This window comes from Eublepharis macularius, chromosome 4 (assembly GCF_028583425.1).
Source record: "Eublepharis macularius isolate TG4126 chromosome 4, MPM_Emac_v1.0, whole genome shotgun sequence".
NCBI classification, from domain to species: domain Eukaryota; kingdom Metazoa; phylum Chordata; class Lepidosauria; order Squamata; family Eublepharidae; genus Eublepharis; species Eublepharis macularius.
In genome coordinates this window covers 167,740,159-167,767,003 of record NC_072793.1, presented here as the reverse complement: position 1 = coordinate 167,767,003, position 26,845 = coordinate 167,740,159, and the positions used below count along the sequence as shown (strand labels likewise).

The 26,845-nt window shown below is 45.1% G+C and overlaps 1 protein-coding gene across 1 annotated transcript; it reads right to left on the bottom strand.

Annotated features, from left to right (window-relative positions):
• Positions 1 to 521: 521 nt before the first annotated feature.
• LOC129327785 (zinc finger protein with KRAB and SCAN domains 7-like) lies at positions 522 to 15,107 on the bottom strand. The gene is made up of 8 exons (XM_054976538.1): positions 13,905 to 15,107; positions 13,052 to 13,154; positions 11,510 to 11,592; positions 10,060 to 10,186; positions 9,166 to 9,261; positions 7,223 to 7,480; positions 2,737 to 4,546; positions 522 to 1,872 (listed from the first exon to the last, which is right to left on the bottom strand). Exons 1-7 carry the CDS (start codon positions 14,601 to 14,603, stop codon positions 3,306 to 3,308), a joined length of 2,607 nt encoding a protein of 868 aa, XP_054832513.1. The 5' UTR covers positions 14,604 to 15,107; the 3' UTR covers positions 522 to 1,872; positions 2,737 to 3,305.
• Between the last annotated feature and the right edge of the window lie 11,738 nt (positions 15,108 to 26,845).

The following is a 26,845-nucleotide window of genomic DNA, read 5'->3' as shown; positions in this document are numbered from 1 at the left end:
TCTGTCACCATCTTCCACCAGCAGGTGAAGACTATTTGGTGTTGTCTGGTGTTCCCAGATCCCTCCTTCCTGCCTAGGGTTGCCAGGTCTCCCTGGCAACCAGCAGGAGGGGTGGTGCTCAGTACTTACTGGTGCTCTTTGTGTGTGTGCGCGCACTCCCAACTTTGCACAGGGCGAATTGAAAATTGGCCTCATTGGGGCCAAATTTGGCCCCATGCAAAGCGCAAGGGCACTCCCACGGCCAGCATGATTATGTCACTTTTGGAAGTGATGTTGGCGTGTCCCGCCCGAGGCACGCGAGCTGTGCCTGGGTTATTTGCCACAGGTGATCACCAGGCGGCGTACCACCTCCCACTGCTCATCAGTGATCAGCACAGGGGCAAACCGCTGGGAGTTTGCCTGCCACTGTTTTAACTGTTGATTTCATGCATGTGTATTTTAGTGTACTATAATTTGTGTTTTAGCTTGTTTTTAATTGTTTAAATGATGTGTTTTTGTTTGGTTTTAAGAGGCGTTTTTATTAGGCAATGTTTTTAATCCGTCAGCTGCCTTGGGGCCACTGTTCAGGGCAGAAAGACAAGGCATACATTTTGTAAATAAATAAATTAAGTCCACGGGTGTTGCCTTGGTGTTCAGCTTGTATGGCACTCGGTTAACTTCTACAAGATACATAGTGATGGATTAAACAGATGTTGGCCATATCCAGGAGGACTCTATCCCTTAACTCTACACAAAGATCTCATGTTATTCTGTAATGCTCTCCTTCCTGATCTTATTGGTTGATGCTCTCACAGTGTGCAAATTACATGCTAAGGACATTGGCAAGTTTTTGGTGCTTTGAGGACATGTAACAACTTGCAGCTTTCTTTTTAACTCTAAACACTCAAAGAGTTCTGCACAGATTCTCTGGTGGCTGATCAACACTCCCCAGTGACTAAAGTTTTTCTCATATTCAAGGTCTCCAAAGGTTTCTCAACTGTGTCCATCCTCCAATGCTCAATTAATTTCTCTCTCTGATAGACAGTAGCCGCACTCTAGATATTCAAAACAATTCTCTCCAGTATGGTGCTTCTGACGGCTCTTCACATTATTACTGAAGAGGATATCCTGTGAATTTATGTCTCTCTCCAATCTGGATCCTCTGAAGAGTCTTTTAAGGGTTGTGGCTCAGTGGTAGAGTATCTGCTTTACATGCAAGTCTCAGGTTCACTCCCAGCATGTCCAGCTAAAAAGATCAAGCAGTAAGTGATGTGAAAGACCTTAACCTGAGACCTTGGAGAGCTGCTGTCAGTCACAGTAGACAATACAGACTTTGATGGGCCAATGGTGTGACTTTGTATAAAGGCAGCTTCATGTATTTTCTAAAACATCCCACTCCAAGTTTTCATAAGCCCTATTCTCTGTAGGCTTATGCGGACATCTCAGCAAATCATCTTTCTGGTAAACACTTCTCCTGCCCTCCAGGAATTCTTATGATTTCTCTCCTGAAGTGGATTCTCTTACATTTATTGATCTATGGCTTTTGCAGGGCTTCTTCCACTCACATGGAATATTCTCAAAGATTCTCTCAAAATATGCACCAAATCAAGCCCTGAACAGCAACGGTACCTTCTCCCAGGCTCAAGAGGCCAAAAGCAGTTTATAACGTGTGCACACTGATGGTTTCATTAGAGGTACCTATACCGCTTTCCACAAACTCTCTAGATTCATTCTCTCCCTCCTTGGGCCTTCTTCCCCTGCTGCTGTTCAGATTTGCATCTTTGCTCAGGAATCTCAGCTGCCACCAACACATTCTTCTGGGTTAAATCCAGCCATGTCCTGTGCCATGTCAATCTGAGTTTTCCACCTTGAGCTTAATCCCCTGCCTGTCACCTGCAGAGACAGAGAGAGTTTTGTACATGTTTTGATTAACTTTTTTTCAAGATCACAGCTACTTCCTTCCCAGCTATCTCTTCTGTCTTGAAATTCTTAACATCCCTATCTTTGGATCCTGGGCTATCCAATACCAAAAATGTTTAGATAATTGGATTAACGTAACTCATTCTCCCTGCCATAAACATTAATTTTTGCAACAGAGATTCAAGTTAGATGTCATGGTTAATTTACAAAGAGATTACAGTGAATTCATTTTAGGTAGAAACCACCATGGCCCTGCAGTATGCATACTGGAAGCCTAGTTGCTAATCCTGTGGCATTGAGTTCCACAAGTTACCAACTTGTTCTGAGAAGCTGTGCTTGCTTTAAATCGATCCCATATCTACTGCTAAAGCAATTTTACTAAGTGATCCTGAGTTCTAGCATTATTAGAAAAGGAGGGAGGGGATTTTTCTCCCTAATACAAGGGTCCACAGTATGGTGCCCACCAACACTTTTCCAGGCACCCACAAAGTGTTTTTAGAAAGTGGGCCAGGCCAGGTGAGGCTTTTGCCCAGCATGGCTTCTGATTGGCCACTGGAGATTTGATTGGCTGTGCACATTGTTAAAAACTTTGCTTTGGCAGCAGCTGCCCCCACCACACAAGGACATTGTGTGACTGAAGGTAAGCTGTGGCAGCCATTTTGTGGCTGTACCTACTATGCTGTGTCAGAATTCCAAGAGTACCCACAGGCTCAAAAAAGTGGGGGACCTTTGCTCCTAACCTCTTTCTCCAAAATATTCATAATAGCATAAATCTCCTATTCTACCTCTGAGTCCTCCCACCCTCCAACTGAAGAGTGTCATGTACTACATGATTACCTTTTAAGAATGCTTCTCCAACCTTGGCTATGTCAGTTACCCTTTTCTGGACCTTTTCCAGTTTGTTGATATCTTTTTTGAGATTGGAAAGCCAGAAACTCACATCCTTGAGAACTGTTTTCGGGAAGAACTTACAGACCTTTTGTCCAACAAGATATTTCTACACCCTCCCAAAACTGCAGTTCCCAAATTCCTTGGGAAAAACCATCAAGGTCAATAGTTTTGTCCCAAACATGGTTACATGTAAAAAAGGCCCACCAACATTAAATGGCACACTACTTCCCAACTTAGAATCCCCGCCTTTCTGTTTGACAAAACCTTTTTTGGTGCAGAACTTGACTCCTTTAGAGTTCAAAAGGGGTAAGGGAGTAGCAGCTACTATGCCAAATCCAGGCCCTATGGGATGCATATTACTGGTCTAGCTGCTGATTCGAAGGCTGAAAAAGATAAAAGGTGCACCTGCGGCAAAAGAATTGACTTTCCTAGGTGAGCAGTGAGATACTAGCTCACCACACCTCAGGAGCTTTTGACAGCAAAAACAGTCATCACATGAGGGAACATAAATTTTTCTAGCATCCTACATGGCTGCTCCGATGCTTAGTCAGGGTAGCTTTCTGGCTAAAGCTCTTCCCACACTCAGGACACTGATAAAGCCGTTGCCCTCTGTGAGTTCCCTGATGGCTGATCATCTTATTTCTCTGAGAAAAATTCTTCCCACATTCGGGGCACTTGAATGGCTTCTCCCCTGTATGGATTCGCTGATGACCCCTTAGGTGTTCTCTCTGCCTGAAGGACTTCCCACACTGAGAGCACTGAAACGGTTTCTCTCCGGTGTGGATTCGCTGGTGTCTCATCAAATGAATTTTTCTTTTGAAGCGTTTCTCACACTGTGGGCATTCGTATGGACGCTCCCCGGCATGAACCCTCTGGTGTTTCCTCAGCATTTCTCTTGAAGGGAAATTTTCCCCACAAACAGGACAGTCGTGTGATTTCTCCCCAATGTGAAGCGTCTGATGCTCCTTCAGTGTCTGCCTGTGCCGGAAGCTTTTCTCACACTGAGGACATTTAAATGGTTTTTCTCCGGTGTGGATTCTATGGTGTCTCGTCAGCGCTGCTTTTGCAGTGAAGATTTTTCCACAGGCGGAGCATTCATGCAGCTTCTCGCCTGTGTGGATTTTCTGATGCTTCAGCAATGTTTCTCTTTGCCTGTAGCTTTTCCCACACTGAGAACACTCAAAAGGTCTCCCTGCCATGTGAACGACTTGGTGACTCTTCAATGACTTTCTGCAACTGAGGCTTTTCCCACATTCAGGGCATTCATATGTTTTCCCCCCATGGTAGTTACTCTGATGACTGGTCATATTATCTACTGTCCTGCACTCCGAAGATTCATATGGCTTCTCATTTGCATGGCTCAGAGGTGGCTCAGGGCTACTTTGCTGCTGGATGTTTTCCTCTGAGATGGGACATTCACCAAGGTCTTCATCAGCATGTACCGTAAGAAATTGTGGTTTGTAGTGGTATTTTCTCCCATACTTGGAGAACAGGGGCTTTTTTGCCTCTGCATCCTCTGCATACATTTCACCAGCAGTACTGATAAGATCTTCAGAGGGCTCCTTCTCTTCATTCTCTCCCTTCACTGGCTTTATCTCCTGCGGAGGCCCTTCGGACTCATATCTCTGCATGTAGATTTCAGGTGTTCCAGAAAAACTCCACCGGGATTTTTCTCCCAATGTTCCATCTGTTTCCTCCAGCCCAGTCTCAACAGCGGCTTCATTCTCCATCTTGATCCAGCTTCTCCTCCCATCACCTGAAGAGACAAAACAGAGGGATTTGGTTCATCTTTTAAACACCTCCTGTATATTCACCTGAGGATTCCTTCTTTCTGGCCTCCCCCTCCTGCTAAACTGGTTCAGGAAGTCTCTGTCAGTGTAATTTAATGGTCAGAGTCTCAGAGTGGGATCTAGGAGACCCAGATTCAAACCCCACTCTGTAGTGGAAGCTCAATGGGTGACCTTTGGCTGGTCACACACTCTCAGCCTAACCTACCTCATACTGTTGTGAGGATAAAACAGGCAAGGAGAATGACGTAAGCTGCTTTGGATCCCCACTAGGGACAAAGACAGGGTATAAGATGAGTAAAATAAAATAAAATAAAATAAGCAATTTCTCACCTTCTGTTTTTATTAGTAAACATCAATCCAATATATGTATTCCTAACTTAGGACATCTGATAACAGAAGCTTTTGTTTAGAAAAAACTGAGAACCAGAGGGTTGTAGTGGTTAGAATGTTGGACTTGGACCTGGGAGACCCATGTGCAAATCCCCACTTTGCCATGGCAATTTGCTGAGTGGTCCTGGGCCAATTACAGCCTAAACTACCTTGCAGGGTTATCGTGAGGATAAAATGGAGGAAAGGAGACCTGCTTTGCCCCCCCCCCCAATTAGGAAGAAAGGTGATATATAAACAAAGTAACTATATACAAATGTTGATGCTCTCAAAGTATATCATTTGTCCCTGAGATTATTGGTGTCTGGTCCAAATCTGTATGAGAAACCAGCTGCTGTTCACAGAAATATAAACTCTGTTATGGTCCAGCATGAATATTCTGAAAGTTGACCAAGGCAGCTTTCTGGCTAAAGTGCTGCCCACAGCTGGAACTGTTAGAGGGTCCATGGTTCAGTGGAAGAGCACATATTTTGTGCACAGAAGGTCTCATGTTCAATCCCTGGTATCTCCAGTTAAGGGATCTCAGTTCACAGGTGTTGAAAAACTCTCCTGTGCCCAAGACGGTGACACTGGCACTCTACTGCCAGTCAGTAGAGTAGACAGTGGTGAGCTAGCAGGACCAAGGCTCTAACTTGTCATGAGGCAGCTTCATATGTAATACCCATATGCTCCCTCAGTAGGTTCAAACCCCTAAACTGCAAAGAGTGTCCACAGACGACAACTGGCACAGAATGTTAGCTGGAGCGGATCATAGGGGCCGTATCACTCCGGTTCTTTGCCACCTACACTAATTGCCACCTAATTGGCTTCTGGGCCCAATTCAAGGTGCTGATGTTGACCTCAAAAGCCCTATATGGCTTGGGGCCAGCATACTTTAAGGACTGCTTTCTCCCATATGAACCTACCCATCCGCTCCGATCAGCTTCAGAAGCCCTGCTTCAAGTGTCCCTGCCATCTGAGGCTAGAGGGGTGGCAACCCAGTCAATGTGAGGTCACCCAGTATCAGAACGTGACCTGCTTTAGTCAACCCCTTACTTCCTTCTCCACTTTGAGATCAGCCTCAAGGATTTGATCAGGTAGGCAATAGTAAATCCCTACTTGTAAGTAACCCTGATGGCCCAGTGTTTCCACCCCTATCTCTTCAGTTGGGGAATTAATTCCCCTGAAGTTTTCGAACTTATTTGATTCTACGTAATAATTCCCCCAATACATCCCTTCCTGTCCTGCCCGTAGAGCTTATGCCCAGGGATTACCTGGGTATCCCATTGATTTTTCCCATTCCACCATGTTTCTGAGATACCCACTATATCTACATTGTTATTTAGCATCAAGCATTCCAGCTCCCCCATCCTGGCTAAGAGGCGTCTAGCATTGGCATACAGACCTCTGTAACATTTCCCTCTTCAACAGCCCTTGTCCCCTTTGCCTCTGCACATGGCCCTCCATTGCCATCCTATTTCCGTCCCAAGTTTTACTGTGATCCTACCAATCTTACCTTTAGTGTTTACACTGTCATCCCTTTGAGCTGACTTTGGGCTGACTTGTCCAGATCTGGAGCCTTCCCAGTTCCTGTCAGCTTTCCCAATGATATTAGTTTAAAAGCTGCTCTGCCACCCTTTTGACATTAAGCACCAGCAATACAGTTCCCCTTCGGTTGAAGTGAACCCTGAGCCCTTCCCTTTTGCACAGGATTGTCATGTCCCAGCGCTACCTAGCTGGCCCTGCTCACGGAACTGGTAGCAATTCAGAGAATGCTACCTCTAAGGTCCTGGCCATTAACTTTTTACTAGTAACCTAAATTTTAACTCCAGGAACACATGACTACACTTTCTAATGTCACTGGTGTCAACATGCGCCACAACTGCTGACTCTTCCCCCATACTAGCTATCAACCTATCTAGTCAGCGTGGGCTTATGTCAATAGAGGGGGAAAGACTTCTCAGCCACCTTTCCTCTCCTCCTCCTCCTCTTCACCAGCTCTCTGTCTCAGAGCCAGGGAAAAGAAAGGAGCCATGTCCGCCATCGACCTGCATCCTGACACCTTTTAAGGCCTCTTCCTGTTCTGTGCTTGACCCCTGGGAGATCCCAGCCTCTTGCAAGAGGTTGGAAGCAGTGCAGGACAGCTCCATGCTTGAGTCCCGGCCTTCCACACCATCTGTGGAGTCCCTTTAGAGGAGGTGGCCTTGGCAGTGCCCTTCTCCCTCCTTTCCAGAGCCCCTGAGGTAAGTGTAGAGATCTGCCCACCGCTATCATACCTGGATGCCTAGGGTTCTCTGAACCCTGCCCTGCTGGTGGAAGGCCGAAGAGTTTCTGAGCGTTTACTGGATTCATTTGGTCTCTCTCCCACAGATCCTCCTCCTGACTCCACTTGGACTCACATCTTTCCTCATGAATTTCAGCCTTTGTCACCATGTTCCCTGGGATCATCTCTGGGCCCATCCTGGCTTTCTCCTCAAGCTCATTTCCGCCACAGGGGGAATTCTCCACCTTGAACTGCCTTCCCCTCCAGTCACCTGCAGAAAGGAAGAGGAATTCTGTTTATACCCTCAGGAGCCTCTTTTTCCCAACACTCTTCTTCATTTTAACTGACTTTCCGTTCTGTCCTAGGATGTTCCTGCTAAACTAGTTCTTCATTTACATATTTATTTACTTCATCTATACCCCACCTTCCTTCCCAACAGAGACCCAATGCAGCTTACATTGGTATCCCCTCCTCCAAGTTTATCTTCACAACAACCCTGTGAGGTAGGTTAGGCTGAGAGTGTATGACTGGCCCAAGGTCACCAAGCAAGAGAATAAACTATGCAATACAGAATGGGGATTTGAAACTAGGTCTCCATGATCCTAGTCCAATATTCAAACCATTCTCCTCTTCTCCATTTTATGTAGCACATTAGGCTGAGTGTGTGACTGGCCTAAGGTCACCCAGTGAGTTCCATGGCAGAGTGGAGAATGTGAAGGTGGGTGTCTCAAGATCCTAGTCCAACACTGTAACCACTACACCACACTGTCACTTCGCCACATCTGTGGATCAGATCAATCCTCATTGTCTGTGAAGGGGCATGTTTGTGAGTCTGTGTGTGTGCATGCTAAACGATTTATTCATCTTGCACACTTTTATCTCACCCTTCTTCTGAGGAACTTTGAACACTGTTCTTCTCTGCTTCATATTATCCTTGCAACAACCCTGTGAGGTAGTTTAGGCAGTGACAAAATGACTAAACACACACAAAGCTGCCTTATACTGAATCAGATTTTTGGTCCAACAAGTTCAATATTCAGACTGGCAGCAGCTCTCCAGGGTCTCAAGCAGAGGTCTTTCACATCACCCCCTACCTGGTCCTTTTTAACTGGAGGTAAAGGGGATTGAACCTGGGACCTTCTGCATACAAAGCAGAGGTTCTTCCACTGAGCCACTGCCCCTTCCACTCAGCAAGTTTCATGGCAGAGTGGGAAGTGAACCCAGATTTCCCAAATCGTAGTCAAACACTAATAAGCACAAGGGGGAAAAGTAAAAAATTACTGCCAAGAGACACCCTATTTCTGCTTGGCCCAGCAAATTTTGGTACTTGCAAACCAAGAGAAATATGGCAGTTTCCCATAATTTATTCTATTTATAATCAGTTAGGAAGAAAATAAATTTTGCAAGGCAGCCCCATATCCTTGATTCGCCAGAAGCCATTGCTGCCACCGATCGCTGGAATTCTCTCTCATCTCTTCCCAAACTGTTGTCTGCGATTTCACAGCAGGCACCTCCAAGTCTTACCTATGCTAGTCAAACGGCACTTTTAACACAGTGTTTCTTTATTTAGTTTTTTCCCTCCGCTGTTTCTTTTCCCATTTGGATTTAATTGTTTGATTGTAAGCTGAGACCTTGTGGTTTCCCCTTTTAATTAGTTACAGCTGAGCACAGTCGGTGCTTTGTATATAAATGAATTCATTTATAAAATAACTTATTTTTATAGGAAGACATTTCTAGTTCCATCTTCCACAACTTTTCAGAACTTGTGGCGGAATTACAGAAACTTCAACAAGCAAGTCTCTGCTTATCCTCTACATTCTGTTTCATCTAGCCAACAGCAAGTGAGAGGAGTATGCGTAAAATATCTCTGGGAGTGAAGAAACGGAAGTGTGCATACAGGGTGCCTGTTGTTCTACTCTTCATGGAATTTCCTAAAAGATTCATCTAACCCTTCACCTGAATCTTGGTCTTTGAGTCTCTCATTTTCCTCTGGAGACTGGACAAACATGTCTTCCTCTTTCCCAGGGTCAGGTTTAGGCACCAAAAGTCCTTCTTAGAGAGAGAAAGAAAGAGATAGTTATTTTTAGCATACTGGAGTAACCAAAAATAGATTTATGATTTTTTATATTTATTGTTCATTTTCTTATTGAAAAAATCATGGAGAAAAAAATCAAAATGAAGCAGATTAACATCATGTCCGGTATATCCCACATGTCTGTGAGACTTGCGTCTTTCGTGTGTGTGTGTGTGTGTGTGTGTGTGTGTGAGAGAGAGAGAGAGAGAGAGAGAGAGAGAGAGAGAGAGAGAGGAGGGAGGGAGGGAGGGAGGGAGGGAGGGAGGGAGGGAGAGAGCCCTCACATCTACATATACAAAGCTTCTCCTACTCTCCTGGAACTGGGATTGCCACTGCTTTCTCCTGTTTTAAGGAGTCATGTGACATCAGCAGCCAATCCCCTCCAATTCCTATCTTCATCTCAGACCTATTTGCATACTTAGCAACTAAGGGACTTCAGACAGGGACAAAAGGCTGCTGTCCTTAACAGATCTGGAAGCTAAGGTGGTGGACAGGAATTAGAGATGAACAGGACAGAGAGGGAGGAGGAAGGAGCCAAGGAAAGGAAAGCATCTCAAAGCTACATAGGAAAGAAAATAAGGAAGAGCCCACTAAAGTACAACCTGTACATCCACATTTGTATGAGTCACTTTATAACCATCTGTAGGACCATTTTAATATTAATAAATATTATAGGGATTCAAACCTGCCTCACCAAGATCTTAGTTCAATGCTCTAGCCCTTACAACCACCCCATGTCTCTCTGCTGAATCTGAAAGAAAAAAAATTATTCTTACCCAAAGAATTTACATTCCCACTGTCCTCCTGTAAGACTTGCCAGAACATGGTCCTTTGGCCTGGTGGAATCAGAGTCTGCTTGACCATGGGCAAAGACGCATCTGTCTCCTTGACGTCCACCTGTGGCTGGAAACAGGCACGCCGTACACACACAGGTCAGGTCTTGTTGACAAAAACCAGATTAAGACTCATGCACTGTGGACCAATATGACCAAGAATCCAGAGAGAAATATGTGAGGATAGCAGTTAGGTGTGTCACACTATGATCTGGGAGATCCCACTCTGCCAGAGAAGTTTGTTGGATGACCCGGGGCCACTTGCACACTTGCAGCCTAACCTACCTCACAGAGTTGTTGTGATGTTTAAGCCGCTTTGGGTCCTTCCCCACATTAGGTTATAATAAACAAATTATAAATAGTTCATCTGAGAGGATAAAGTCCTCAGCATGTACACAGATATTACATTATCTAATTACTATAAGCTCTAACTTGGCCAGTCCAGGCTAGCCTGATCTCATCAGCTCTTGGAAGCTAAGCAGGGTCTGCCCTGGTTAGAACTTGGATGGGAGGCCACCAAGGAAGGTCAGGGTCACTACGCAGAGGCAGGCAACGGCACCTGTGTTCATCTCTTATCTTGAAAACTCCATGAGGGGTCACCTTAAGTTGGCTGCAGTTTGATGGCACTTTACATACAAATTTGTAAGATACTCTTTAGAATTTCGTATTTAAAAATAGGGGTAATTTTTTAAACTTGCAAACACGGTGTTTAGTAAGAATATACTAGGGAAAAATAATAAATAAGGATGGTTTAAATTAAACCTTTGCAGAGGTTTAATTCTGAATATTGAATTTTTGTCTGAAATCCACAAAAATTTGTCTTTCCAGTGTGGTGTAGTATATCAGACTAGGATCCAGGAGACCCAGGTTCAAATCTATGCTCTGCCATGGAAGCTTGCTGGGTGCCCTCAGGCCAGTCACACACCCTCAGCCTAATCTACCGCGCAGGGTTATTGTGAGGATAAAATGGAGGAGAATAAGGTGAGTCACTTTAAGTCCCCATTAAGGCAAAAGATGGGGTATAAATGAAGTAAACAAAAATAGTATACATTCTTAAAAAGGCAAATATGCTGATGTTTATTTCAGCCGATCACAGCCTTACCCTGCTCAACTCAGGATGGCATACACGATTATCCCTTACCCACTGTATCTGCATAACAACCCTGCGAGGTAGGTTAGGCTGAGAGACAATGATGGGCTCATGATCACGCAGCAAGCTTGCTGGCAACTATACCATGTATTTAAAGCCCCTTCTTCTCCTTCCTACGAATTTGCCCCCAAAGGTAAAATTGGGATGGGACTTAACCAGAAACAAACCCTGAAAAAACAGTGATCAGTGTTAATGCATGCTTCCATGCAAAAGCCTGGCTTTGCCCACTAGAAAGTCACATACCTCCACTGGCCCAGTTTCGGCTGTTTCCTGTCCATCTGGAGGAAGCAAGGAAGTGGAAGGACGTGAGCCTTTCATCTCCCTGCCTGCAAAGAATAGAAGGGAGATTTTAAATGGGGAATCAAGTCTATCTGTAGGATGCCCATGTGCCAAGGAGGCTGCCTGTCCCTTTAACAGGTGTGCTCAAGGGGGACACCTTGGGAGAGGCAGCAGGTTATGCCGGAATGGGAGAAGCTGCATCTACCAAAATCCCTCCTTCTGAACCCAGGGTTGCCACCCGGCCAAGGGAAAACGCCTTTGACAGAGGCTTAACAGGATGTTACTTACTTCAGGTCCTGAAGAGATTCAACTCCCCATGTCTATTCATTAAGCCTCAAGTAAATGGGCAGTACATGTTTTCTCCAGGCCTGTTAACAACCTTATCTGCACATGTAGTGGTGGTGAAAAGTGCCGTCAAGGAATAGCTGTCTTATGGCAACCCCTGCTGTGGTTTTCAATGCAAGAGACTAACAGAGGTGGTTTGCCATTGCCTGCCTCTGCATAGAAATTTTGGTATTCCTTGGCGATCTCCCATTCAATTACTAACCAAGGTTGACCCTGCTTAGCTCCTGAAATCTGACGAGATCGGGCTTGCCTGGGCTATCCAGGTCAGGACACACATGGAGCAGAGGCCCTGTTTTCCTTTGAGCCTTATCCTTCTACAAGAAGACTGAAAGATTCACTCTTACTGTTGCTTTCTGAGCCTTGGACATAGCTGGCCCCTTTGCAAAAGAAAAGTTCCCACAGTTCTGAGCAGTTCCTCTCAATGCAATGCAAGGGAAGGAGCTTCCAATGAGCTCTTCTCTGGAACAGCAGCTCATAAGAAGACACAGTCAAAGCAAAACTATGGAGGAGCTGTGCTCAGTGGTAGGGCATCTGCTTTGCACGCAAAATGTTCCAGGTTCAATCCCCAGAATCTCCCATAAAAAGGATCAGATAAGGAATGCTATGAAAGACCTCTGCTGGAAAGCTGCTGCCAATCAAAGTAGAACAGAGGTGCTCGATGGGGCGCCCGCAACACCTTTCCTGGTACCTGCCAAGTGTTCTTATAAACTGGGTGAGGCCAGATGGAGCGCCTGCCCAAGAATAGGTTCTAATTGGCCACTGGAGGTCTGATTGGCTGTGCAGATTAAAATAATGTTTGGTGGCAGCTCCCAACCCAGTATTGGTTTTATTCTCACTCTCACTCCTTTTTCCAGTGTATTTTTAAAAAATGACTCCTTTTGTCCCCTGCACTTTGGTTACATTTGTTGTGAGTGTGGCTCCACCCCCTGTGGCAGCCATTTTGCAGCTGACTCCACTTCCTATGGTAGCCATTGTGTGGCGGCACCCACCAACCCGTGTCAGAATTCCAAGGGTGCCCACAGGCTCAAAAAGGCTGAGGGCCCTTAGGGTAGACAATACTGGCCCCAACAGACCAAGACAGCTTCATGTGTTCACCTGGTCATTTGAACAAATCCCACATACCCGAGAGGCAGAAGCCTCTATCATTCAACAAATCCTTACCTAGCAAACTGATCTGCTCTTTGCTAGTCTGCTCTGCCTCTCTGCAAATTTGTCTCTGCACAGCGTGTACCTCTCCATCCAGGCAGACTTCTTGCAAAGGCCCCTGAAAGAGCGAGCGCAATTCTGCAAGAACGGAGGGATGTGCATGCCTCCAAATCCTATTCTGTTTGGGGTTCTTTTCTTGGGCACCAACTGCCAATTCCCAGCCTCGTGGGCACCAACTGCCAAATCCTAGCATCATGGGCAGCAAATGCCAATTCTTCATCCACATTCGGAGGGTTTTTTTTAATCTAGGCTTTGAACTGTTCATTTTAATGATTTTATTTTATGATTGTTAATATCAGTCTTAGAATTGTTTACGCTCTGTTTCAGCATTTCTTCAACTCAGTATTGGATTTTTGCTGATGCTATGTCTTTGTAAGTTTGCATTTATATATCCTATAGCACTGTTTATTGAAATGTCCTTGATACTGACTGTATTAATTTCACACTATGTAATCTGTCCAGCAGGCCACCCACGCTGACAACCTTAAACTTTCAGGGCTGTTGTGAGATTTTGGCACAGTAAATGATTTCGTATACAGAAAGCGGGTTAAATGAATAATAAAAAAGAAACAGCATAAAAGACATATCTGGAATCGTTACTGTGAATAATATTTTGATAAATATTTCTGTACATCAGCACTATAAACATGAAACGTAATCCAACTGGAGATTCACCCAAGTATGAGCCTGAACGTCATCCAGAAGGTGCTGGAGTAAAGCCTGTATCCCGTTAACGGAATAATCACAGATGATGCCAATGATTTCATCCACATTAGGAACCCTGGAGAATACGTACTTGACTCCTCACCTGCCATTTCTCTGCTTCAGCCTCTTGCTGGCTCATGAGGAAATCCTCCACCAGGGCCACGGCCTGGGCACAAGTGTCTGGTTCTCCAGCTCTGATCCAGCTCTGCAGCTTTGGTGGCAGGATGGCTAGGAACTGCTCCAGGATCAGTAACTCCAGGATCTCCTCCTTCGAGTGCCTCTCTGGCCTCAGCCACCGGCAACAAAGCTCCTGCAGCTGGCTGTAAATCCGCCGCGGGTCTTCCACCTCCCTCAAGCGGAACTGCCGGAAGTGCTGGCGCAGCATTTCCATGCGATTGGCTTCCCCACGCAAGATGGCCGCCTTCACTTTCCCATAATCCTCCCTGTCTCTGGCCTCCAGGCTGTCAAAGGCCCTTTGGGCTTCTCCACTCAATGCTGGTAGAAGTCGGGCTGCCCACTCTTCCCTAGGCCACTGACAGGCTTGGGCCACGTGCTCAAAGGAGGCCAGGAAGGCCTTGGCATCCTCCCAGGGGCTGGGCTCCTTGCCCCACCCCGCATGAGGGAAATCCAGCCCCCTCATGAACTCCTGCCACTGGGCTTCCCAGCACTGGTGTGGCCCCTTGCCTGGTTCCTCTCTGCTCTCTTGCCAACCTCTCCATCTAGGCTGCTCTGCCACATCTTCACGTTGAACTATGCCGATCGTTTCTCCTGCTCCTTCTGGACCTGCTGAATTTTGCTCCATAACCTTCCTCACTTGCACCTGAAATCCAGAACTAAAAACCAGGTGAGGATCCAACTGGCAGGTGGATTCCAGTAGAAATTAATGTTGCAGTAGAACTCCTGCTCTTCATAGGAGAAGGAGGAAAATGCCAAATTATACAGTCTGGGCTGGTTTTACATCACTGTGAGCAAGAGGATGCCTCTGAGGAGACAAACTTGGTGCTATAATAGTAGTGAGAGGGCACCAGCAGCCAAAGACAAAAGCAGGAACTGATCTTGGGCCAGTTACACTCTCAGCCTAACCTACCTCACAGGATTCTTGTGAGGATAAAATAAAGGTGAAGAGAATGCCGTTAGCTGCTTTGAGTCCCCATTGTGAAGAACAGTTGGGTATAAACGAAGTAAAGAAATAATAATTATAAGCAAGAACAGGAGCTTCCTAGACTAAAAAGACAGACAATGAAATAATTAAAAATTAAAATAATGAAAAATAAAAAGGGGGAAACAGGTAGGGTTTGGATGGGGCCATTTCGCAAACACAGTCTCTTCCCTCTTCTCCAAGGGTCGGGAAAATGCAAAACGAACCCTCTTGGGAAAAGCCTGTCTCCACGGGCAGCTGATGAGCCCCAAGTTCAAGTCTCACCACAGTCCTGACTTCAAAGGGCGCCTTTAAGCAAGCCACTCTCTCCTTCCGAAAGGGTAGAAAGATCAGTTTGGGGGAAGGGAGAGGCGAGAGGAGCAACCAAAGTCTACTCGTTTCCCGCAGCCCCCTTGATCCTGGTTTCCCCAGGAATTGCATTCCCCGAGCCGCCTCCCTCCAATTGTTTCCGGGTTCCCAGCAAACCCGACGGGGGCGCGGCAAATCACGCCCACCCGCTCCTCGCGGCAGCTAGAAAGACCCCCCTCCTCTCTCCCAGCGCGCATGCTCGCCAACCTCGGCAGCCCCCTCCCTCTTCGCTTTCGGCTTATCGCCAGTTGTCCTGCGACCCTCAGTAGGCTCCTGTTTTGAAAGCTCTGTTTAATTTTGGGTTTTGGGGTGCATATTTTTCGCAATAAAGAGCTGGAAGACATACAGCCTCGCTTTCGCTGCAATGAGTCCCGCAGAGCGCTTTCGCCGGATTCCTCCGACCTGCCAACCTAAGCCGTTCCTTCAGCAAAATGGCCATCTCCTGCCCAGCCTCAGCACATCCTATTTTTAAAAACGAATAATATCATAACCTAGGCCGTTTCCAGACGGCTTACCTGCCGCCGGAACACTGCTCCATGTTGCGGGGAAAACGCGAGAACAAGACTTTTAGGATCCCCGAACGACGAGGTTCCAAACTCTTGACACGTACAAACCCAAGATTATTTTTCACATCTGTCATGCAATAAACCCTGTCCATAATTTGCCCCCCAAAATATGGCAGAGTGCAGATTCTAAATTAAATGTTTTGTTTTGTAACAGAGGGCATATATTCCACCCTTTCTGTCTGTGCTGTCTGCACTTGCCTGGCTTCTCACGAGTAAACCTTTGCTTCCATTGCAAACAGCAGAGAGATTTTGTGAAGCTAATCTGTGCCAGGATGTTGCAATTTCCTTCATTTTTGGCACTGCAGTTCCCATCATCATCCAAAAGCTGGGGGACATATAAATAAAAATCTCCGTCTATCCATCTGTAGCAGATATAACCCCACCTAAATTAATGATAGAAACCTCAAAATTAGCCAACGGCTTCAGGATGATCTTATCTTCACAACAGCCTTATGAGGTAGATTAGGTGGAATGACTGGGTTTCCACTTCAAGGACCTGGTCTGATAACCACTACACTGCACTGGCATTCAGGGAGGTTGCTAGGCGACCACAGAAGTATTGCCACTTGAAATCTTAGTTTCTGTCAGGAAAAGGCCCTTTCCAGGGCTGTTTTGGCATTTGAACGGAGACTCATTAAGGCCAGGCCTAGCAGCAACCACAGGGCAACTTGATGCCATATGATTTCCTTGACTCACTCAAACCTGGCTACTGTTCCAGCAGCTACCACATGAAAGCAAATGTGTGTAGTGGTTCGAGTTTCAGGTTAGGATTTGGGAGACCCAAGTTCAAATCCCCTCTCTGCCGAGGAAGCTTGCTGGGTGACCAGTTACACAGACTACCTCACAGGTTTCTTGTGAAGATAAAATGGATGTGAAAAGAATAACAAGCTGCTTTGGGTCCCCATTGTGGAGAAAGATGGGGTATAAAGGAAGGCAATAAAAAATATAGCAGAAGATAGGGCAGATAAAATGTAGTTCGATCAGTGGGTGGGAAGGATATGGAGTTTGCCAGGGGGAGGGAAAGAGGAAGGGGGTGCAGGGGTGCAAAGATGGGCATGAGGTAACCTCACCCCCGCCATTTAGTCCACTATTGATTCCTGAGTGATACACAGGCCACAGATTCTGTTCCAGGGTGGATGGTGGGGGGGAGGACTGAAATGGGCCCTACCCCCAGCCCCGCCTCCCTATTAGGAGCAAGAGAGAACTTGTCAGGCCAGCCCTAAGTCACCCCAGCCCCAAGCTGGGCGGCCAAGTGGGGTGAGTCTTGGCAGGCCTCTCCCGTCCCTCCCTGTAGCAAGGCCAGGCTGGTGTGTCCTGTCTTTGCCCATGCTGAAGCTGGACCAGTGCATCCTGGATCTTCACCACGGTGAGGCCAGCTGGGCGGATGTGTTTCTTGGTGTGATGAGCCCTCCTTCCCTGTGCCCCTGGCTCGTGCTCCCCTCTCTCTTTAGGATACTGTGGTCTTGGAGGAGTGTGGCCCCTGGATTGTTGTAGGCCTGGAGGTGGCAGGACCCCCCAAGCTGGACTCTTCCTAGTGGCCTTAATGGTCAATCTGCCCTGTTCTATTCTGTCTAGCGTTTTCTGCCCCCCGCCCCCATCTTTTAAAAGACTTCATATATGGCAATTTTTTCTATTTTAACTGTATCTGCAATCCTCTGTGTATGGTCAAAGTGCTTTGAAGGCTTTCTTAGGCAACTACCGCTTTTAAGAAGTCCTTTTTTTCAGTCTTAATTACTTTCTGCATTCTGAATTATTAGCTCTCCTAGGGATGAGAGAAGGGGTCTATTATTCTTATTTTACTTGGTAGTAAGCCATACTACTGATCGTTCCCCCATATTTTAAAAAGACTGTTATTTTATTACAGTGTTATGACTATAGAAGCAATAACAAACTTTAAAATGGGTGGAGCTGGCCTCCTACAGAAGTAAAACAGCAGTACTGAAACTCCCTTTTCCATAAGTAAGAGCTTGATTATCAAGCATTTCAACAAGAGCAAGCCTTGTCCCTCCCAAGTCTTCAAGTAAAGGGGAAGCAGATAATATGACTGAAAGCAACAGACCTAAGGACAAGTTGGAAGAAGAACTGGGGAATGGATGTTTAGGGGGGATTCAGCACTTTAATAAACATTGTGCGGAACCCCATTTCAATTCTTGGAGCTAAATGCAGAAAAAAGACAGCGAAGCAGTGCAGATCAGCGGAACCAGTCCTCCTATCTTATTTATTTCGTTTATATCTTGCTTTCTTCCTGATGGGGACCCAAAGTAGCTTACATAGTTCTCCTCTCCTCTGTTTTATCCTCACAGCCACCTCTTGAGGTATGTTAGGCTCAGAGGAAGTGACTGGCCCAAGCTTCAGTGATAGTTTTTCTGGGTCCTAGTCTGAGACTCTAGCCACTACACCAAAACTGTGTCTTAAGTCTGTTAATATCCTGCGCGGATTTTCAGGTGTTTGATTGGTGTGGTTTTCTGACTGAAACTTCACTCACATTCAGGGCATTCCTAAAGATCATCTGTGAGTTCTCTGGTGTCTAATGAAGTCCCTCTTGCGAGAGAAGTTCTTCTTGCATTCAAGACATTGAAAAGGTTTATATCCAGTATGAATACTCTGGTGTTGCCTGACATGTTCCTTCTGACGAAAGCTCAGATGACACTGAGAACATATAAACGGTTTCTCTCCAGTATGGATTCTCTGGTGTCTGCTCAGGTTGCTTTTTCGTGTGAAGCATGACTTGCACTGAGAACATTTATGGGGCCTCCCTTCCGGATGATTTTCTGCATGTCTCCTTAATGACTGTCTGGAGAACATTTGCCTGGGCAAATGTTCTCTTCTCTCAGCCTCAGAGAACTTGAGAGCTTGCTTATCACTTGTACAAATTTGTAGTTCAAGGCAATCGTTTTGCCAAACGTTTTCCCCCAATGTGGGACAGTCAAAGGGATCTCCTTGGGTATTTTTCAGAATGAATCCTGATTTATAGCTGTATTTTCTTCCATACCTTGAGAATAAAGGCCTTTCCCCCTCTGTGTGCACTGGACTGGCATTGCTCATGGCAGCTGGAAGAACTTCTGAGCATTCCCCGGGTCCGTTCTCTCTCTCGGCTGGCTTCATCTGCTGCCTTTGGGACTCACATCTCAGCTTCTGAAGCTTAGATGTCCCAGGAACGCTCGACTGGGTTACTTCTGTTGCTGTTTCTTTCCCTTCCTTTGGGCCAAATTTCCCCTTTCTCGTCCTGCCTCTTGATCCAGTTTCTTTTCTCCTCACCTGAAGAGAGAAAGAGGAATTTGTTCTGGCTCACCTTTTTCTTCCTTCTTTTGGCGTGCCTCTGCTAAACTTGTTTTTTTCTTCCAGCCTCCTTCTATGCACAGCTGTGTTTTCCTTCTCCAAAATAGTTCTTGTCCTTGTAACCAGATCCTAGGAAATAATTAACTTTGCCACCTTATGTTTGTTTTGGAAAAGAAGCAGATGATATTCTTTCATCGTTGTCCTGCAATAATCTATTACAATGGGCTATTTGCAGTGAGAAGCAAGCATGTAACAGGAGCATCAAAGACTAGACCTGCTTCCTCTGGCTCTACAAGTCACACCTCTCAGTATGGTTTGTGTTGAAGGGACAAATTTGCACTTCAGATTTAAATCATGGAACTAGTACTAAGGAAGGCAACTGCAGAACTTTTCCTTCTGAAAAGGATTCCCTAGGCGCCTTGGAAGAGAGAGTGAGAACTTAAAATTGGTTAATCTCGATTAGTTTTACTTTTAAGTGAGTCCCACCAAGGTCAACCCAAACTATTCCAAAGACATATGCACGGGATTGCAGTATCTGGACCAAACTACCTGTGACTATTTTTCACAGGTCTGCATTCCCAGACCTGTCTTTCAAACCATCGGCCACATGTCATGCTGCTGGGCACTCATTTCCCAAGCAGGTGGAACCCAGATTTGGATCAGAACTATGGCACAGGGTGGGAGGAACAGCAGCTTCAGCTTTCCCCCAATGCCATTTTTATCCCCAAATGGCCCTTGTGGCTGCCATTTACCTGTTGGGGGGTATATGTGTAGCCCATCAGCACATGTACAGCCACCCAGCGGGGGATATTTCAGGTCAGGAAAATGTTGTAGGGGTAGGCCTGAAGCCCCTTCTTGCCCCATACCAAAGCCTTTCAGTCGATGCATAAAAGCCACCAGACCAAGAGAGAGATGGACTTCCCCACCCCTCCCTAGTAGAGTAGACCGTAAACAAATAAACACATGGATAAACAGATAAACACATGGAATTCGTTGCCACAGGAGGTGGTGGCAGCTACAAGCATTGCCAGCTTCAAGAGGGGACTGGACAAATATATGGAGCAGAGGTCCATCAGTGGCTATTAGCCACAGGAGATAGATGGTATTCTCTTTGTGGGGAGGTGGTGCTCTGTTGTCTTGGTGCTGGAAGGAAGGCAGTGGGAGGGCTTCTGGTGTCCTGGCCTCACTGACAGTCCTTTAGATGGCACTGGATTTCTAGCCACTGTGTGTGACAGAATGTTGGACTGGATGGGCCACTGGCCTGATCCAACATGGCTTTGCTTATGTTCTTATGCTTATGTTCTTAATGCAGACTGGACATTCCTAATGAGAATTGTTTCTACACAGCTTATTTCCCTGAGTTCAATGCCATTTAAAAACAAGCCACTAAAGATAAGCAGCATAAAAACAGAGCGAGCCATTAAAACACTGATGAGATAAAAACTCCTAAATTAAAAGCTTGTAGAAAGAAGTGTTTGAGCCTGTCCCTAAAAGAAAGTCGAGGTGCCAGGCAAGCTTCAAGGGGGAGGGTATTCCAGAGGTGAGGGGCCACCACAGAAAATGCCCTGTCACTCATCTCACCTTTAAGGTGGGAGTGCACAGAGCAGATTTTAACTGGCAGGATGATAGTATGAGAAGAGACAGTCCTTCAGGCCCTTTTTCCTGCTTCCTTACAGCATTGTGGTGTATTCATGAACCTCCCTGGGTTTCCCTGGCTTTTCCCTAATGTTACTCAAACCTGCTGTGCTCTGAAGTTTTGGGAAAGATTGCCGCAAAGCCTGGGTGGATATGCAGGTGGTAAAATTTAGATTTCCCCTATGGTAGCCATTTCTTCTCCCTACTGCAGAGATTCTTTTTTAAAGCAGTCATTTAATAGTGTTATAATACTGTTATACCAACATATGCATCAGGTTCTGGGAACTCCCAGCTTTCTTTTTTTTAAAAAAAGTAAGTCTCTAGCCCCTTTCTTTGTGCAGATATATGGGGGGGAGGATAATGTATCTCCTTGATAAAAAGCTGTATACTCCGAGAACATAATGCATATTGGGTATAATGGCATATTGATATAATACTATTAAATTGCCAATTGAAAAAAATAGCAGGGAAACCTGCTGTGTGGAAGTCCTGTTACTGCTGGGTTCTATAGTAGCCACAGCAGCAACAGTGAAACTATACAAGCCTGTCCCTATGTGGAAAACCCCAAAATGAAATTGCTCCTAAAGCTTTTATAGGACTTTTCCACAGGTTTTAGCTGTAGCTCAGCTTTTTAACTACATCAAGTTATTTCTTCCTTCCCTTACACAGACAGTGTCTTTGATTTCCTGAGTGTTTTTTTTGCCTAGTTTTCCTCACTTTTGCATGAAAAACTAATCAGGAGAGCAAACCAATACTGTGTATAAGGGAGCTGAAAATAAGATGCAGTCGAGAAGCCAAGAGGAAGCAAAAACCCAGTGTGGAAAAGCTCACAGTCTGAGAAAAAACCTGTATGCTCAAGCTGTTAAATCTCTTCATGGCATTTGTGGGTTCTTAGGTGTTTAACCATTGAGATCTTCTTCCTAAAGTCTTTCCCACACTGAGGGCATTCATAAGGCATCTTTCTTCCGTGACTTCTCCGATGTATGCTCAAGTTATCCATCCGAGAAAACCTTCTACAGCATTCAGGACAATTGAATGGTTGCTCTCCTGTATGAATTCTCAAATGTCTGTTCACATCTTGCTTCCTTTTCATGCACTTCCCACACACGGGACATTTATAACTTGTCTGTTCATGTTGGATTTCCTGATGTCTTGTTACTGTCTTTGAAGCAAATCTTTCCCTACTCTTAGGGCAATTGTTCTTTCTCTCTCTCATACGGCTGCTACAATGCCTCATTAGATTAACTCCCTCAGGGAAACTCCGCATGCGCTTGGGGCATTTATAGGATTTCTCCGGTAGAGATTCTCCCGTGTTCATCAAAGTCTGATTTTCTGAGTTAGAACATTCATTGCAATTCCTCCTAGTCTGTTCTGTAACAAGCCCTGATGTGAGGCTGTACCTTTGACCATACCTAGAGAACAAGGGCCTTCCTCTGTTTGTGTTCACTCTGAGAGTTCCGTTCACGGCAACACTAGGACTTACTCTAGATTCACATTCTTCCACTAGCAGTTGCTTTCTCAGCCCCCTCTTGGACTCGTATCTTTCCTCATGAATTTCAGCCACCACCAGCATATTCTCTTGGGTCATCTCTGGGTCTCCTGATTTATTTCCTCCATGTGAAGGATTCTCCACTTTGAATGGACTTCCCTTCTTGTTACCTGTGAGAGACAGAAGGAGGAATTTTGTAACTGCCTTCAGACTGTCTTTTGCCTCCACCTGGGATTCCCAGCAACCTGGAGAGAAAAAATGCCCTGTCCCCTTGATAGAGGATTCATGGGATGTTACTTACCAGGCAACATGATTTACCTGCATGTTATGAAATGTTCAGCTCCCCTTTTCCACACAATAAGCCTCTATTCAATGGACGGACATTTTCCTCCAAGTTGTTGGTAACCCTAAACCTCCATACTACATTATGACATTTAAAAAAATTGAATATTCTTTGGCTGTTCCTTTTCCATGTCATCTTGCTTCTTTGATGATTGATAAATAGCAAAATTACTAATACTAAGGACTAGAAACTTGTTGCTTTTTTAAAAATGAAGGAATCACAAATCCAAGTCTTCTGCACTTCCTAGGATATTGCATACAAACAGAGACCCACAAAGAATTCATGGGGAGAGGGCATTCTATTCTCCCCACTTTTGATTTCTCCCCTCTCCTCCTTACCCCTTTTCTCCCAGTATTTCCAATTCTTTCTCCTTCCCATATCTCTTCTATCCCACACTTTCTGTTTCTCCTTCCCCCATCTGTTTTTCAGTAAGTACGTATCTCTCGCTTTTCCTCCCCCCTTCTTTGATAGTGTTTTCTCTCTCCAGTGGTTGAGACTAGGGTTCCGAGGTCTCCCAGTTGGGGTGGGGGATCCCCCACTCCCAGCCCCCCAGCTCCTTCCGCCTCTTACCTGGCCAGCGGGGGAGGAATGTGTGGAGAATGGGAACTGCAGATTTTAAGCAAAGTACCCCTGCATGGGGGCCTTCCCTTCCTTGTTGCGCCAGGAATAACGTCATTCCTGGCACAACAATGAAGGCTCCGGAGAGCACACGAGTGCTTTGTGCATGCACATGATAAATTGTCCCGAATCCATGCATGCGCTGCTTGCACACACACCCCATCCCCTGATTTGGACCCTGGAGGACCTGGTTGGGACAGAGACTTACCAGGCAGGCTCCCTTCCTCAGTACTGTGTTGGGTTTGGAGAAAAATCTCCTTTCTGTTAATGTGGCCCTGATCTGTGGATTTAAGTATCTGCAGGTGGGGTCATAGTTGAGAATTAGGTAGATAGATTAAAAGAAAATATTGGAGCAGGTATTTTCTTATTCAGCAGAATTCATTCTGCTTCTTCTAGCCTTCGGAAAATTAGAAGAATGCGTGTGAAGTACTTCAGGCTCTGAAAGTGGGAGAGTTCTCCAGCCCTCCAATGAAAATCTGGAGTTGTTCCCAAAATGTGACAAGCCCCAGAGGTTTCTCCAGCCCTTTACCTAAATCTTTGCCTGGGAATCTTTCACATTCTTCTGGGAGCTGAGCAAACATCTCTTCCTCTTTCTCCAGGTGGAAAGGCAGATCAGATGTGGGAACCAAAAGTCCCTCTTGAGCGTAGGCAGAGAAACAAAGGTATATGTAGGCACCAAAACCATTCATGAATTTTAATCAATAAAATAAAACTACAAAATGAAACAGATCAGTGTCATGTTCATTGATATTTAGCATGTCTTTTAGATAATAAACCTGTGACTAAACAACCTGCATTTGGTCCAGAAGCTGCCAGGCTTTTTCTTGCCTGAGATAAATATTGTTCCCTACAGTTGTCACTCGGCCTGGACAAAACCGTCTTATGCTTTTCATATAATATGATGCTATATAGGAGCCCTGTGGCACAGAGTGGTAAGCTGCAGTACTGCAGCCCAAGCTCTGCTCACGATCTGAGTTCGATCCTGGCGGAAGCTGGGTTCAAGCAGCTGGCTTGAGGTTGAATCAGCCTTACATCCTTGTGAGGTCGGTAAAATAAGTACCCAGGTTCCTGGGGGTAAAGTGCAGATGACTGGGGAAGGCAATGGCAAACCACCCCATAACAAAAAGTCTGCCAAGAAAACGTCATGGTGCGATGTCCCCCCATGGGTCAGTAATGACTCGGTGCTTGCACAGGGGGACTACCTTTACCTTATTTACTAGCTGATGTTATTTACCTCCATGCCATGAAAAGTTTCAACTGCCCATTTCCACATATGAAGCCTCCAATAAAGGAGGACATCTTCCTTCTGGCCGTTGCCAACCCTAAGTGAACCCCATTAGACTGACTATCAGGTCGCCAATATGCCTGGAGAACACTGTCCTATCCTTTTAACAGAAGCTTAAAATGTGGTAATGGGCAGTTTTAGCTTTTCATGACATGGTTGTAAGTAACATCACCACCTATCCATTGCTGTCCCCGTAACATCCTATTACACTTCTATTAAAGGGGCAGGATTTTTTGCCAAGTTTTTGGCAATCCTACTGCTTTCTCCTCTTCTAAAGAAATATGAAACTTGGTCTGTGAAACCACTTGAATATTTAGATTTACCTCTGAAGTCGAGTTGCCAATAACCTGGAGAAAAAAATGACTTCCCCTTGAATAGAGTCTTAATAGGATGTTCTTCATGAGATTTACTCTCACTGCCATGATGAGATTTACTCCTCTGCCATGAAAAACTTCAGCTGCCCATTTCCACACATTAAGCCTCTGTTAAAAGGGCAAAGATCCAGAGGAGTTAGCCGTGTTAGTCTGTAGTAGCAAAATCAAAAAGAGTCCAGTAGCACCTTTAAGACTAACCAACTTTATTGTAGCATAAGCTTTCGAGAACCACAGTTCTCTTCGTCAGATGCATCTGACGAAGAGAACTGTGATTCCCGACAGCTTATGCTACAATAAAGTTGGTTAGTCTTAAAGGTCCTACTGGACTCTTTTTGATTTTGTTAAAAGGGCAAGACATTTTTCCTCCGTTTTTTTGGGCAAGCCTAATCTGAAGTGTTATTCAGTATGCTGCTTTTAATTGAAGTGTGGTGGCCATAAAAACAGGGCCTTTTCTATAAGTGTACCTTGCTTGTGGAACTCCTTGTCCTTTCTATTGTTAGGACTCAGGTGCCAGGTACAAGTGTTTGTATTCTCTTGCATTCACATACATGTGGCTTGTTTTCCTACCTAGTTCAATTACTTGGCTTTTATCAATACTACAATGATTGATATTCTCCTATTTTTATCTCTGGCAAACTGAGGTGTTTTAAAATTTAACTGTTGATGTTTTTCTTGATTTAATGTTACTGTTTTTGCTGATTTCATCCATTTTTGTTGACTGTAATTAGCTTATATACTGACTTTCTCCCATATGCCATGTTCAAAACTTTATGGCTGTGAGGTGGAATTGGAATTATGTAAATAAATAAATGAACAAGTTCTTTTGTGACATCAGTAGCCAGTTCCACACTCCTCTCAGACCTATTTGCATGCCTAGAAATAAATACAGAAAGGGACAAAAGGTTGCCAAGCAAAGAAAGCAGAAAGTACCTGAAAGGAAGGAGGATGGAGGGAAGGGAGAGAGGAGGCAAAGACCCAGGGAAAGAAAACTACTTTGAAACAGAAGTAATTGCTTAGCTATATTCAATATGACCCTGATTCCATATACCTTACTACTAGTTGAAGGTATATTGATAGTAATAACGAATTGATTCTGCAAATGTATTAAAACTCATTAACATCTTGTTAATGAGCAGACATAATGTAGGGGTTAGAGTGTCAGACTAGGATCTGGGAGACCTGAGTTTGAATCCATGCACTGCCATGGAAGCTTGCTGGGCAGCCACGGGTTGGTTTCTCTCTCTCTCATCCTACCTCACAGGGATATTGTAGTGAGGATAAAATGGAGGAAAGAAGAGAATGATGTAAGCTCTTCTAAGTAGAAATGTGCACTAAAAAAATAGGCATTTTACAGATTTGGGTAGCAAGAAGGCCATAAATATTGGGATTTCTGATATTTAGGTCCTCTCATACCAGTTCTGTATTCAGATTTGTTCTCCCCAGCCAAAGATTTCAAAATTAACTGGGTCCATTATTCTCTATGGAGGAATCTTTCCAGGGAACAGGAGGGACTGTTTTTCATGCAAATTTCACCAAAATTGCAGCAGAGTGGGGGCTACCTGTCCTCTAAAGACCCTCCCCCATGTTTCAAGTAGATTGGGTCAAAGAGTCCAATTCTACAGGCCCCTGCCTCCAACTACTCTCCATTGTTTCCTTTGGGGGGAATCAATGCTTTCTCCAGGGCAAAGACTTAGCCAAACATATAAGCACAATCATTTACCAAAAGCCTCCTAAGGCAAAAAGAACGGACAAAGCCAAACTGAACCAACATCAAACCAGAGAATCCCAGCAGAACCAATGCCGAACCAGAGAATTCCAACAGAACTAACCTGGTAGCAGGCAGCAGAACAGAAATAAGGCAAAGGTAGACCAGATCAGAGCATCCAAAACCATACATTCCAAAACATATTACCCAGAAGCTGCAACCAGGAGACCAGCAGTATTCCAT

Bases quoted from the DNA above. Each gene is read 5' to 3' on its own strand.
- LOC129327785 (XM_054976538.1), bottom strand. From the start codon at position 14,603: ATGGAGCAAAATTCAGCAGGTCCAGAAGGAGCAGGAGAAACGATCGGC. The intron at 13,155-13,904 runs GTGAGGAGTCAA...TCGCTCTTTCAG, and splicing joins CTGAAGCAGAGAAATGGCAG to GGGCCTTTGCAAGAAGTCTG. The intron at 9,262-10,059 runs GTAAGAATAATT...TCTCTCTCTAAG, and splicing joins TGGGAATGTAAATTCTTTGG to AAGGACTTTTGGTGCCTAAA.